This window comes from Jaculus jaculus, chromosome 5 (assembly GCF_020740685.1).
Source record: "Jaculus jaculus isolate mJacJac1 chromosome 5, mJacJac1.mat.Y.cur, whole genome shotgun sequence".
Lineage (NCBI taxonomy): Eukaryota > Metazoa > Chordata > Mammalia > Rodentia > Dipodidae > Jaculus > Jaculus jaculus.
Window position 1 is genome coordinate 173,112,731 of NC_059106.1, and position 15,379 is coordinate 173,128,109.

The window sequence follows — 15,379 nt, forward strand, 5'->3', positions numbered from 1 at the left end:
TCACAACACTAGGACTGGACTTAAGTCATGCTGGCCTTCAATCTTAGGTTATCACCATCAAAATGGGGGAGCTCAAACTTCACCCATTAAGTTGAATCACAGAATTTCAAAAAGGACTGCATGTAAAAGAAATATCCTTTATGACTTCAGTGACTAGCTCTGAAAACTTCACTGCTCTTTTGCTGACTACACAAGCAAAAGAAAAGAATTATGAAACATACTTCGTCAATTATTCATAAGACCCATACTATACTGAAGAATCTGCAAAAGTAGAAAAACATTTTTTTTAATTTTGCAACTGTTTGCAATAAGTCATTTATAAAACGATAGTAATTAATCTTCAACACTGACATTTTAAACTATCTCAGAAATAAAATATACTAGGAAGGTATATGAAACAACATATTAGAAAAAAATATCGAATTATAGTTTTATGCCATTATTGAGGATGAGCATGCAGTGGTGGTCTTGGTACTTGCCTTTTGGTTTTGATCTCTTCAAAATCACTCTGATAAGCTCTGGGACATCAAAGTAGGCGGCATAATGCAGAGCGTTCATATTCGTCCAGCGACTCCGCAAGCTGGCATCCGCGCCCAGATCAATAAGTTTAGCTGCAAATTTTACAGCTGTCTCAACATCACCTAAAGGAAATTTTCTAAATCAGTTTCCCTCAGTATAAATTCTAAGTCCCAATGGCTGTTTATCTAATACCTCATTTTAAATGCCAACACAGATAGCACACTGGATCTACACTTATGCCTTAAAAAGTTTACTGGCAAGAATTTGTTCTTAAAGGAAAAAAAAAGAATCTACTCAGAAGTGAACAAACACCTGGATGCAGAAATGTTCATCACTACTGTGTTACCATAAATAAAATTGTGAGACAACCTCAAAGTCCATTAAAGAACTGTTTAAATAAAACAAAATCCAAATTATGGAACACTGTGAAGACCAGTGTTTCTCAAAGGTTGCTCTTTGGACAGTGTTAGTCAAACTAGAATCTGTAAATTTTGTAAGTCTTTTTGTTTTCCATATTTAAGGTTTCTTATAACACTAAAATGTAATTTTGTGCCTTTGAAATAATATTTGGGCTTATATTTTTTGTCTTGATTTTGTTTATTATAAATGTGTAGTATAAATGCAGTTTTATTTTACAAAAGTATCACTACACTACTGCTAGTTTAGGAAGTTCTGTAAAGGACTTGACACAAGAAGAGACAATCATGTACAGCTACAGAACAGATTCACGTTTATAAAGTGGCAAAACACCAGAGATGGCAACTTCGGGAAATGTGTGTGTGTCATGAGTAGGGTATAACCTCAGACAAGGCTGAGGTCTTGTAAGGGCTGCAATGCCTGGAAACTGGCCTCAACTCAACCTTGCTAAAAGCCTCTGGGAGATTCGACATTAAGCAACTCTCACACTGAGCAACCAGGCATGAAGCCTATCACAGGAAACGCTGGGGAGTAACCACAAGACATAAAGACTTCCCTGAAAAAATGACCAAAGTTTCAATTGGCCTTGATATCCATGACCTCATATGCCTGACACTACCTACATAAGACCATCATAAGAGGAAGGAAGGATCATGGCATCCAAATAGAGGAGAGACTTACTGAGATAGGGAGTGGATGTGATGGAGAAGGGAATTTCAAAGGGGAAAAGAGGGGAGGGGAGTATTACCATGGATATTTTTTATAATCATGGAAAATGTTTAATAAAATTGAGAAAAAAAAGTGACCAAAGTTTCGGATGTGCCGAACCAAATCCTCGCTGTTTAGCAGGTGCCCTCCCAGGCTGACTTCTGGTTCACAAGAGATTGCACAGGAACAAAAGCAGAGGCAGAACCAAGCAGTGGATTCACACATACTCACCAATACCATGAGCTCCAGACTTGCAAGTGTAGTGTAGAAGAGTCATATCCGTCAGCCCGTCTCTATCATTCACGTTGCAACCTCTCTTAAGAATCTGAGAAAGCCAGGGGTATGGGGTTACATGGCTCCTGAAGGTCCAACACTTTCAAACCAAGAAGCCAGTCAGACCACCTTACATGATGGCAAACAAAACCCTTCATGAAATGGATAAAAAACTAATTTGTTTAATAAAAAAAAAAAGAAGGAGGAGGAGAAGGGGGAGGGAGAAAGGGAACAGGGTGGGGAAGGGAAGGAAGATGAGGGAGGGAGGGAGGGGAAGGAGGAGGAAAACAATATGCAAAAGGCCTCTCCCTGCTCCCACCAAAAGTCTGCAATGTCAGAACCCAGGTTCAACACCAGCTCACTGCCCATTAACAATCCCAAAGGTGGCTCAGCAGGCAGAAGTGCTTGTCATGCAAGGCTAATGACCTGAGTCCTGGTCTCCAGAGCTCACATAAAGTTGGACACAACAGCACATGTTTGCAATCCCAGCATGCCTGTGGCAATATGGGAGGTAGAGACAGAAGGATCCCCAGAAGCTCAGGGGCCAGCACCCAAGGTTTTTCTCTTATCGCTACCCATGCACTGCACCCTAGCACATACACACACACACACATACACACACACACACAGAGACAGAGAGAGAGAGAGAGGGAAATTTAAAACCCTCCCAACAATGCAAACTTAGCATGAAGGTATATTTACCTCATTTCCAATAATGTCAATGTTTTGCTGGACCTGAGGAACCCACTGCCTTAAAATGGCAAATAACTCTGAGACTGAAGTTTTGGGATCAAAGAGAATTTCTTGGCATGATGCATCATTAGGATCAAAGAAAGAAAACTCTGAAAAACAACAAAAGAATAAATTAATTTTTTAAATTTTCAAATATTTTTAAAATAAGTAATAGGACCAAGGTTCAAATGATAAAATATTTCTAGAGGCTAGAAAAAGTAAGTTTTCTCAAAACCAAAAGTGAGGAAGGTCTAAACTGCCTGATCAGAAGATTCCATATGTCACACACACACTATCTTAGACAAAAACAATGTGAGTACGCAGGTCTGAAAACCTGAAGTTTTCAAATATTAGTTCCAGGACACAAAAGTCTTTTTAATTTTTATCAATACTGTCCTCTCAAAACACAAAAGTCATGAATAGTAGATGCACCTCTATGACTGACACATAAGTCACATCAGTCTGCCAAACAGTAGGTGCACTAGAGAGCCACGTGCCTCCCAGCTACTCCACGTCCCCTCGTTTTCTTCAATGAATGAGGTAGCTGGCTGCCTGTGAAGAAGCGTGTGGGATGGGCTGGAGAGATGGCTTAGCAGTTAAGCGCTTGCCTGTGAAGCCTAAGGACCCCAGTTCGAGGCTTGATTCCCCAAGACCCACATTAGCCAGATGCACAAGGGGGCACATGTGTCTGGAGTTCATTTGCAGTAGCTGGAAGCCCTGGCATGCCCATTCTCTCCCTTTCTCTCTCCCTCTCTCCCTCTTTCTCTCCCTATCTGTTGCTCTCAAATAAATAAATAAAAAAGAACCAAAAATTTAAATAATAAATAAATAATAAAAAAAGAAGCATGTGGAAAATGCCATTCCAAACAATAAGGAGCTAATGTTTGGCAATGCAGACATGGAAACAAAAGACACCATGGCCCAGTGTGACTGCGAGATACTGGAATCAGCATTAATAACACCATGGAGACAGACAAAACTGAAGGTGCCACCAAAGGATGCCTCCAAGTGTTTTTCTTAAGGTTTAGAGAAAGTTAGAGATTATGCAGTGACTGGAGAACAAAGGACAGTGGTTCATGAAGGGAAAAAAGACCTGTCAGAGAAGAAAATCGGATTCTACTGTCGTAACCAAAGGGGCAGGACACTGAAAAGGCGGAGTATGCAAACACAAGGCAACGCTGGCAGCGCTGGCTGGGGACGGCTGGGGACGGCTGGGGCGCTGCGCCGCCCATCCCCTCATGCTCGGCGTGGGAAGCCGCGGGCGTCCAAGTCTCGGGCTCCAAGCTGCACAGCCGGAGTGTGCTTTCCACCACGCCGCCGGGCACGGCCACTCGCCGCGCTCAGGTGGATGGCAGACACAAGTAGTGCGACTCGTGAGGCTTTAAATTTCTCTCCTTTGAATGTTTAAGTATTTGTCAAAATCATCCCGCACACACCCAGGTCCTCCTTTGACAGATGGGACAAGAAACAGGTGAAGGCGAGGCGCAAAGCCAAGGGCACGCACGGGGAGGAGGAGGCGCAAGCCTGGAGCCCCGGCGCTCTCAGGTGGAGGCCGAGGAGCTCAAGACCAGCCTGAGCTACTTAATGCATTCAAGGCAAGCCTGCCTTAAATTATTCTTAATACTTTACTTACTTATTTATTTGTTTGTTTAAGAGCAGAGACAGACAGAATGGGAATGCCAGGGCCTCCAACCTCTGCCAACTCCAGATGTATGTGCTACTCCGTGCATCTGGCTTTATGTTGGGCACTGGGGAATTGAACCCAGGTCATTAGGCTTGGTAGGCAAGTGCCTTAACCACTGAGCAATCTCTTCAGCCCCTAAACTTAAAAAAATAAATAAAACTAAACACTTTTAGTGAATCTAAAGCAAGGCTGGGTTCCATTTGATCCAAAATCAGTAGGGTCTTGTGGCATTCTGGAAAGATAAGTGAGACCTTTCAGAAGGGCAACTTGGTCACAAGGACTACTTTAAGAAACCTTTAACTTTGACAAGACAGTCCAAAGTAGGGGATCCTTTGAGGAAAACAAGGGATCATGGTATAGTTCTTTATACTTAGGGAACTTGTCAATAAAAAAGTTAATTAAAAAAGTTTTTAAGAAAGGATCCTGAACCCCTCAAACACAATGGAATACAGTCTTTCATTTTTATGCACAAGCTTCTAAAATCTGAACAACTTGGGCTAGGAAGTGGCTCACTTGGTAAAGTGCTTGCCATGTAAGCATGAGGACCCGAGTTCAGATCCCAACACCCATGTCAAAGCCAGGAGAGCAGCACATGCCTGTAATCCCAGAGCTAGGGAGGTGGAGATGACAGGATCCCTCTGTTTGCTGGCCAGCTGGTCTAGCAAAATCGTAAAGCACCAGATTCAGTGAGAGGCCCTGACTCAAAAATTAAGGCGGAAGGCTAGGGAGATGGCTTAGCAGTTAAGGCACTCACCTGCAAAGCCAAAGGACCCCAGTTCGATTTCCCAGGACCCACATAAGCCAGATGCACAAGGTGGTGCACGCATCTGGAGTTCGTTTGCAGAGGCTGGAGGCCCTAGTGTGCCCATTCTTTCTTTATCTCTCTATCAAATAAATAAATAAAAATAAAAATATTTAGGGCTGGAGAGATGGCTTAGTGGTTAAGCGCTTGCCTGTGAAGCCTAAGGACCCCAGTTCGAGGCTCAGTTCCCCAGGTCCCACGTTAGCCAGATGCACAAGGGGGCGCACGCGTCTGGAGTTCGTTTGCAGAGGCTGGAAGCCCTGGCGCGCCCATTCTCTCTCTCTCCCTCTATCTGTCTTTCTCTCTGTGTCTGTCGCTCTCAAATAAATAATTTTTTTAAAAAAGTTGTATGCTTAAAAAAATATGTATTAAAAAAAAAAACTACAGTGGAGAGTAGCTGAAGAAAGCACCCAGCATTCACCTCTGGCCACTCACACGCATGCACATACATGTGCACATGAAGCTGCACAAACATATGCACCTGCACAAACACGAACCACATACACACAAAGAAACGTAAAGAATTCAGAAAAGCATCTCTGCAAGAATCATCATTTTGTGCAAATGAGCATTCCCTTCTGGCAACAGCTACGGCCTCTGGGGAAGGAAGCCTGCCTGCCGTCGGCCAGAAGCACAATGTGGACTCAGCTTCTCTTCCACTAATGTTTCTGACACATGCCTGAAATTCTGAATGAAAATTTAAATGTTTGGTTGTTCTGTTCACGTATTTTATATGCTAAAGACCTAAGTAAATGTAAGTGCTTACATAAGTTAAGAATTCCTAACATTCTCAGAAAATTAGTAACTAACCCAAAGGCTTTTCAGGATCATATGATACATTCATAATACCTTTTCTTAACTCTTGTGCTAGCATTCTGTAGAAGGGTGAACACACCACTTCACAGTTCCCAGAAACATATTTCTTCATCATACTGTTTTCTGTTATGGCAAAGGACACATTTGGTCCTGACATTCAAATAATGAGATGTAAAAGTGGATATTCCTTCAGAGTTGCCAGCGTTACATGTTAAACAGACATGATAACTGTGCTTGGGTTGGCTACTCAAGCTAATGCTAAAAACATAAGTTACTGATTGACTCATGCTATCTCCATTCTAGAATTCCTCATCAGGAAAAATAAGATGATTAGCAACTGAAAGCCTCATGAAATTTTTAGGAGTAATCTAAATGTTATCGTTTAGGGGCTGAGGAGATGGCTCAGAAGATAAAGCACTTGTTCAAACCAGAGGACCTGAGTTCAGATCCTCAGCACCCACGTAAAAGCCAGGAGCCAAGGTGGGCTTTTGTAACACCAGCGCATGGACACTGATGGCAAGACAGACAGGACATCCTCCCTCCCCCGCCGCACAGAGTTCCCGAGGCAGCCTGGCAAGCACAGCAGTGAACGACCAGAGAACTGTCTCCAAAATTAAGTGGAAGGTGAGGACTGACGCAAAAGTCCTCTGACCTCTACACACGAGCCGTGACACACGCTCACCTGCACACACACACACACACACACACACACACACACACACACACACCAAAATAAATAACAAATTGGTCTAAGCCCACGTGAGATAAAATACTGAAGCATCAACTGATGATCCTAATTGTGTCAGCCTTTGGAGAGGGGAATGAGAGAGTATTGCGTTTCAGTAAGTGTGTCCTGTGCCATAACAGAAAACAGTACGATGAGGAACTATATGGAAACTGTGAAGTGCTGCGTTCACCCTTCTACAGAATGCTAGCACAAGAGTTGAGAAAAGGTATTAGGTATGAAGATATAATTTTTGCTAAGGAAAAGGAAAGGCACAAAACCAAATGGTGACAGAAGTTGAAAAGGGATAAAGAAAATCTTTTGTGGTCACACTGGCTAATGCTCAAATGCATGTTATCATTGATTTCATAATGATGACAAACTGTCTCCAAGCACCAGTCTGCTGTTCGTGAGAGAGTTCAAAAGCTTGTGCTCATGTTCTGAGTGGTCCTCCTAGGAATGACTGCGTGGTCAGGATGCCTCGCTGCGTGTTGTCTTTGTCAAGTCTTATATTACTGTAGTGTTTTAATTAAGAGAGCCAGGGGGGTTTCGCTCTCCTCTCTTTGAAACAATCTGGCTTTTTACATTTATCTTTGAAATCTTTGTCACTTGGGTTAATGGATAACTGTGACCCTGTTTAATAAACCATGATAATTTTTCAAACTTCTCAAAATTCAAACTCTAAAGTCTTTGTGATCTCACATTACCTTGGAATTTTTCAGCAGGACTCAAAAATCTCAAAAGATTTTGTTCTCTCTCCTTACAAGAAAGAGATGCCAGACTATTTAGGTTTATTTGCATGGGAAGAATTATCAAGCGCAGTGAAACTAATTAGGCTTTACAAGTTACATGGTAAAGCCTGCAGCACGTCTAAACACAGTGACACTGAGCCATCTTTATAAAATAAAGATGATACCTTGGGCTTTACATGCAAGCGCCTTAACCACTGAGCAATCTCTCCAGCCCACTAGAAATTGTGCTAAGTATTTCATTTTAAAATGACTTGTGGAGCCAGGAGTGGTGGTGCATGCCTTTAATCCCAGCACTCAGAAGGCAGAAGTAGGAGGATTGCCATGAGTTCGAGGCTACCCTGAGACTCCATAGTGTTTTCCAGGACATTCTGGGCTACAGGAGACCCTACCTCAAAAAAACAAAATAAAAATAAATAAATAAATAAAAATGACTTGTGGGCTAGAGAGATGGCTCAACGATTAAGGCACTTGCCTGCAAAGCCTAAGGACCCAAGTTCAATTCCCCAGGACCCAACTAAGTCAGATGCACAAGGTGATGCCTATATCTGGAGTTTGTTTGCAGTGGCTATAGGCCCAGGTGCACCCATTCTCATTCTCTCCCTCCCTCTTTCTGTCACTCTCACTCTTAGAATTATCAAATACACTAGACTAGCTGGCTAGTGAATCCCATGGGTCCTCCTGTCGCCACCTCCCCGGGGCTGGACTTTCAAGCGCATGCCACCATGCCAGCGTTTTTTTTTTCTTTTACATGGATACCAGGACTAGATCTCAGGGCCTCATACTTGCAAGGGAAGCACTTTACCCACACAGCCACCCACCCAGCCCCAAGAAATGAATTCTAGTATTGTACGTGAGTTGACTACATAATCTCATAATTTGCACTGTCATAATTGATTTTTTAAAAATATTCTGAGTAAGACATGTGAAAGACATATGAACGCCTACTTTTTTGGATGATGGCATATCCCGAAACCATAGATTGCTACTAGAAAACTTTCAGTGCCAGGGATGGAATACCTTCCAGTGAGTTGTTGGCCAGGGAGGTCCCTGTTGCCTCCAAAACATTACAGGCCATTGCCAAGGCCCTTGGTTTCCCATGAGTAACAGATGCTGCTGAAGACTTCAGATGCCTGGGTGGCAAGGTCACTGAAAAATCAAGCTGGGTCTGAGCTGAAAACCTCCTCCCTGTAGACCAGAAAACTGGGGGAAAAAAACTGTGCTGCATGCAGCCTTATGGGAGACAGAAGTCATCAGTGGTGAAAACAGTGGACACTGGAAGCCTCAAGTTTGGCCAGACAGGCCAAATGACTGAACAGGTGCAATAGTGGCATGTCTGCTCTGGGGGAAACCAACTGCTCTCTAATTGGACTAGAGGCCTACTCCCTGGGAGAGAATACATGCCTGGTATAAGCCAGGCATGAAACACACCTTTAATCCCAGCACTCGGGAGGCAGAGGTAGGAGGATCACCATGAGTTCAAGGCCACCCTGAGACTACATAGTGAATTCTAGGTCAGCCTGGGCCACAATGAGACTCTATCTCAAAAAAACAAAACAAAACAAAACAAACAAAACCTAATCAAAAGCCTATGGCAAGGGAGGTCATGTGCCTTATGGGTATAAAACCTGCTCTTGTCTGGCTAGATGCATATATTATTCTCACCAAACTTGCCTATAAGCACTACACTTAATGTTCATACTCATATATCATATTAAAAGTGCTACTCTCACTTTTTTTCTACTGAAACATTATTGTCCCTATTTTTACACAAATAATCACAGAAGGGTTAATTAATTTGTAAAGCCAATCTAGGGTAATTAGACTTACATAAGTCTAATAACTGAAAGCTGGGAAAAAAAAACTCCAGACAAGTGTGCCTCCTTGTGCATCTGGCTAATGTGGGTCCTGGGGAATCCAGCCTCGAACCAGGATCCTTAGGTTTCATAGGCAAGCACTTAACAGCTAAGCCATTTCTCCAGCCCTTTTTTGTTTTTTTGTTTTAATTCATTCACCCATTCACTAGTCACGTTTGTAAGCACTGGGCATTGGAAGAGCCTTTACTTCATGTGTCCTTAAGGGCTTATTCTAGAACTGATTACACTAAGGAACAATCTGGTCCAGAAAAATACCTCTTCAGAGGAACTGATGGAAGGTGGTAAACCCATAGGATGGCCTCTATGCTTAGTTACAGTTAAATAATAAGTTAAATATCTGTCGTGTGTTGATAAAAACAGGCCTTGAAAAGCATATTAGTAAATAAATTATGTTGCAGACTGATATAGACACTATCTTACATAAAATTATAACTACATAAAAACCAGGCGTGGTGGCGCATGCCTTTAATGCCAGCACTCAGGAGGCAGAGGTAGGTGGATTGCCATGAGTTCAAAGCCACCCTGAGACTACATAGTGAATTCCAGGTCAGCCTCAGCTAGAGTGAGACCCTACTTCAAAAAACCAAAAATAAATTATTACTACATAAAACAATACTACATATTATGTACAGGCTCTTGTATAGGTAGCAAGACAAACAAGTGGTCTGGAATCTTCACACTAAGTGTAAGATAGCAGTTGCCTCTGGAGACCAAGGGGAATGGTACTAGAAAGGAACACAGGAAATTTCAATTTTATATCTTTTCATTTTTATTTCTTTCAACTAAAAAAAATATGTGGCAAAATGTTGATACATGTGATCATCCTGGTGGTGGGTATAAGTGAGATACACACACACACACACACACACACACACACATATTTCGGTATTTTTTTTTTTCTATTTCAAGAAAGGAGCCAGGCATGGTGGCTCACACCTTTAATCTCAGCACTTGGGAAGCTGAGGTAAGAGCTGTCAATTCTCTGATGAATACACTTTTAAGTAATTTCAATCCTAATCCAACATCACCAGGATTTGTTGGTGAGAGGAAACAGAAAATTCTCTCATTCTGTTGTTTGAGAGCATCTCAAAAATTAATGTAGACAGAGCCCAGGCTTTCTGATATACAATGTAGATTCTGACCAAACACCTCTCAGAGCAACCTGAGCCTGCATGTCTAACAAGCTCTACATGATGCTGTTGCTACTAGACTATGGACTATGTGTATTTAGCAAAGATCTTGAAAGTAACGTAGGAGGAAAAAGCAAGAACTCTTGAGTGAAGGAGAATAATGGTCTGGAAGCAGGGGAAGAACTGCTCCATAAATGCTAAAGCATATATCAGTGCTTCAGTAGCTAGATATACGCAGGGAAAAGCAGACAGCTCCTTAAATAACAGTGCCATACTTATGAAGTGCTGAATAGGTGCCACAGAGCATTCTATAAACTTTATGTATGTTAATTTATTTGACCCTCATAACAACCATATGAGGTAGGCACTGTTTTCATTCTTGTTATATTAAAGAAACAAAAGGAGAGAGACAATGAACAATCTTTCCCAAAACACATAGCTGGCTGCATCAGGAGAACACTGCCATTCTAATCACTATGCTATGACACAATATGCTAACATGTCTAGACCAACACGTAAACTTCCATGCAGGAAATGAGGTTTTAAGCAAAAGGGAGGAAATGGAGAAGCTGTCTGTTTCACGTTAAGATGAAGGAGTGGAGGCCACATCTGCCCCTCAATCAGGAGCAAGTGGACCCCAGGGGAGAGAACTGGTGACTGCCCAGACTCCAGACAAGACACAATGGAAGTCACAAATGCAGCAAACCCTGCGCCGCTGTCCACAGGTGCGGGGAGGGGAAATGAGAAGATGCCTGCAGACACCCTCAAGTGACAAGACTAAGCTGAGTGTACAGGGAAACTGAGGCAATGGAAGATCACAGCGTAGAGTGTTAAGAGAACCCCAGACTAATTCAGAAACATCTCCCCAAGCACTCAGAATTGCTTGCAAGAGAAAAGAACAGATCACCCAGAAAGGTGTCAAGGTCAGTACCTCCTCCCATGAGAAAGAAGGAAAAACCCTCACCCTTCGCATTGCACTGAGTACTTGGTGGAGAATAATCAGCGTCACAACAAAACCAAAAATAGGTACAAGGATACAAAAATATCCAGCACCCAGTGATGTCTGCCATCCAGCTGAAGATTGCCAAGCACGCAAGGAAAGGCAAGCACATGGCTCAGAGTCAAGTAGGAGAGACATCTAGACAGGGCTGGGGAGATGGCTCAGTTGGAAAGTGCTTGTCACACAAGCATGAGGAGCCGAGTTCAGATCCTCGGCACCCGCGTGAAAGCCGGCCATGGTGGCACACGGCTGTAACTGCAGCACTGGGAGGCAAATGAAGGAGAATCCCCAGGGCTCCATAGCTAGCTAGTCTAGGCAAGTTAGTGAGCTGCGGGCTTGCTGAGAAGGACCCTGTCTCAAAAAAACAAGATGGACAGCAACTAAAGAAGGCACCCAACATCAGCCTCTGGCCGCCAGTGCGTGCACACAAACATGTACTCACACACATGTGAGCACACATACACTCAGGCATGCAGGCCACACACATGATCTAAACAGAACAGATGGAAGAGCTGAGGGCTGCAGAGATGGCTCAGCAGTTAAAGGCATTTGCTTGGAAAGCCTGATGAACTGGATTCAATTTCCCTGGTACCCACATAAAAGCCAGATGTACAAAGGGGCGCATGTGTATGGAGTTTGTTTCCAGTAGCAGGAGGCCCTGGCATGCCCATGCTTGCTATCTCTCTTCCTCATCCTCTCCCTCTCTCTCTCATTTCTCTCTTTAAAACAAATAAATAAAATACTTTTAAAAACAGAGTTGACACAAGTATTATAGCTAATGGGAAATACACTGGATAAGATCACCTAATCAGACACTGGAGAAGGAAAAAAATAATGACCTTAAAGACAATATAATAGGAACTGTCCAAAATGAAATACAGGGAGAAAAGGAGCTTTCAAAATATTTTTAAAAGCCACTAATGAGCTGTGGGACAAATTCAAACATACATATTTTTTTTTCTTAAGAATGAGAGTAGAAGAATGATTTCCCACATCGGACAGCAGCTCAAGAAATTCCACTCACAGAGCATGCCTGTGAGCCTCACCGTCTGGAGTAGAAAAGGAGAACAGACACAAGTTCAAGGCAGGCCAGAGCTACATAGAAAGGAGACAGGAGAGAAGGAGATAGACAAGAAAAGAGAGAGAGTGAGGGAGGGAGGAAGGACAAAGAGACAGGAAAGAGTAAGAAAGAGAGAGATGTGAGGGGGAGAAAGGGGAGATCCAGAAAGATAAAATAACTGAGCGACTGACTGTACTGACCCATTTTGTGGTATTGGTATCATCAGTTATTAAACTGCATAATCCTGAACGAGGAGGCCGAGGCCATGCTAAATGCTCTGACCCATCCTGCTTTTCTCTCATCTCTCTGCTCTACTAGCCCCTCAACCTCTCATGTTTCTTGACATCAAAGCACTGGCAAGAGTCAGGAGCCTTTGCTCAACTGAGACTCTCCTAGGGCTCTTAACATGTTGAGCTTCTCTTTTCTTTAGATAGCTACCCCATCTACAGAGACCATCCTTCCTCACTACAGTGCCTCACTTCCCTCCCTCAAAGGCATCAACAGTCATCCATCTATGGAGACCATGCTTTCCACTACAGCCCCTCATTTCCCTCCCTCAGAAAGCATCAACAGTCATCCATCTGTGGAAACCATCCTTTCTCACTACAGTGCCTCACTTCCTTCCCTCAGAAATCATCAACAGTCATCCATCTGTGGAGACCATCCTTCCTCACTACAGTGTCTCACTTCCTTCCCTCAGAAATCATCAACAGTCATCCATCTGTGGAAACCATCCTTTCTCACTACAGTGTCTCACTTCCTTCCCTCAGAAAGCATCAACAGTCATCCATCTGTGGAAACCATCCTTTCTCACTACAGTGTCTCACTTCCTTCCCTCAGAAAGCATCAACAGTCATCCATCTGTGGAGACCAAACTTTCTCACTACAGTGTCTCACTTCCTTCCCTCAGAATGCATCAACAGTCATCCATCTGTGGAGACCATCCTTTCTCACTACAGTGTCTCACTTCCTTCCCTCAGAAAGCATCAACAGTCATCCATCTGTGGAAACCATCCTTCCTCACTACAGTGTCTCACTTCCCGCCCTCAGAAAGCATCAACAGTCATCCATCTGTGGAGACCAAACTTTCTCATTACAGTGTCTCACTTCCTTCCCTCAGAAAGCATCAACAGTCATCTATCTGTGGAGACCATCCTTCCTCACTACAGTGTCTCACTTCCCTCCCTCAGAAGGCATCAACAGTCATCCATCTGTGGAGACCATCCTTTCTACTACAGCCCCTCACTTCCCTCCCTCAGAATGTATCCAGACCTGTTTGTCTTCTGTTTACTCCCATCTTGGTCACTGGGGTATCCCCATAGCACAAGACAAGACCCACCACAAAAAGGCTCTCTATAAATACTTGGTTAATAAATACAATTCCTTGTACCACTTAAAGGGCCACTGGCTACAGTTTAGTAAGGAAACAAGTAAGATGAACTGCTTATAGATCCTGGTCAGGATGTCTCATAAGGAAACTAGAAATGAAAGAAGTCTGCCTCAAAAGTATAGACTAAGAAAAATATTCAAGGTGTCTTCAAATATTTGCTGTCTATACAGTATTATTAGACAAGAATTCATCCCACATGTCAAAGTAGTATCTGTTGGCCTTACTTCTAGGGAGATATACTTTGAGTATATATATAGAAAGTATTTTAGTGCAACTGAGTCTCCTTGAAAATAAAAGTAATTACTTCATTAGTGTCCCACTATACACAAGAGTCTTCCTAGTTATCTGTCAATTCTGAAAATGCAATTTCTATATAGGAAAGTTGAACTATAGGCCCAGAAAGATGCTAAGAATCTATCAATCTAAAAATACAGGTGTTCTTCTGGGGACACTGGAGGCATTCAGAATGGCTGAATGTTGGACATACATTGTAGGATTTCCTACAATACAGCCTCTAACAAAATGAGGTGGTCCAGAACCCCTGGTGATAAACTGTTTACCTATACATGCTCCAAGGAGTTCATGTTGTGAGACTTAAAGTCCTTATGAGACTGTCCAAAAAAAAAAAAAAACCACTTGCCAGCCAGGCCTACAGAGGTTCTTCGTGTGCTGTATGTGTCCATAACACGACTACACATGCTCTCATTTCTGAGGGACAGGAAATCATCGTGAAGGTGTTGAAGGCATAAGCACAGAGTCAGAAAGCTAAATACATGTGAACGTTTTTAAATAACAAAAATTAAAAACAAAACATGGGAAATGTTTAATTTCAGTTATACAAAGGGGCATTACTCATTATCACCTTTCATTCAGTATATTTATTCAACAAACATCGAACAACTGACCTCAAATGATTACCTTATCTTTTAAGAGATAAACACAAATGAAACTTGTCTGCTTTTCCATTCCAAAGACTATAGTCAGGGCTGGAAGAAACAGCTCAGCAGCAAAGGCGTTTGCCTGCAAACCCAAGTCTGACTTCCCAGTACCAGATACACAAAGTGGCCTATGCCTCTGCAGGCTTTGCAGTGGTAAGAGGCCCTGGTGCTTGCTTTCTTCCTCCTTCTCTCTTTGCAAATAAATATAAAAATATACATACATATATATATGTGTGTGTATGTATATGTGTATATGTTTTTTGAGGTAGAGTTTCACTCTCGTCCAGGCTGACCTTGAGTTCACCATGTAGTCTCAGGGTAGCCTTGAACTCACAGTGATCCTCCTACCTCTGCCTCCCGAGTGCACAAATTAACTAATTAATTGATTTAATTTTAAATAAAAGAATGTCAGAGCAGGAGGATGAGGACACTGTGAAATGCTGCTGCACAGGACACAGCCATTATCTGCCTGTGGCTTCTTGTACATTCTAACCTGTCAATAGATCGCTATTGATAGGGGACACGTAAGACGCCACATCCCCCAGAGCAGACACTGGAGC

The 15,379-nt window shown here is 42.7% G+C and overlaps 1 protein-coding gene across 2 annotated transcripts in view; it reads right to left on the minus strand.

Annotated features, from left to right (window-relative positions):
- The window catches only part of Clip4 (CAP-Gly domain containing linker protein family member 4), a 68,558-nt gene that overhangs the window by 45,281 nt on the left and 7,898 nt on the right, over positions 1–15,379 (minus strand). For both annotated transcript variants that reach the window (XM_045149444.1, XM_045149443.1), the window contains exons 3-5: positions 2,620–2,759; positions 1,876–1,969; positions 480–641 (exon numbers count right to left, since the gene is read on the minus strand). In XM_045149444.1, coding sequence (XP_045005379.1) covers positions 480–641; positions 1,876–1,969; positions 2,620–2,759 — 396 coding nt within the window. The remainder of the gene's footprint in view (positions 1–479; positions 642–1,875; positions 1,970–2,619; positions 2,760–15,379) is intronic.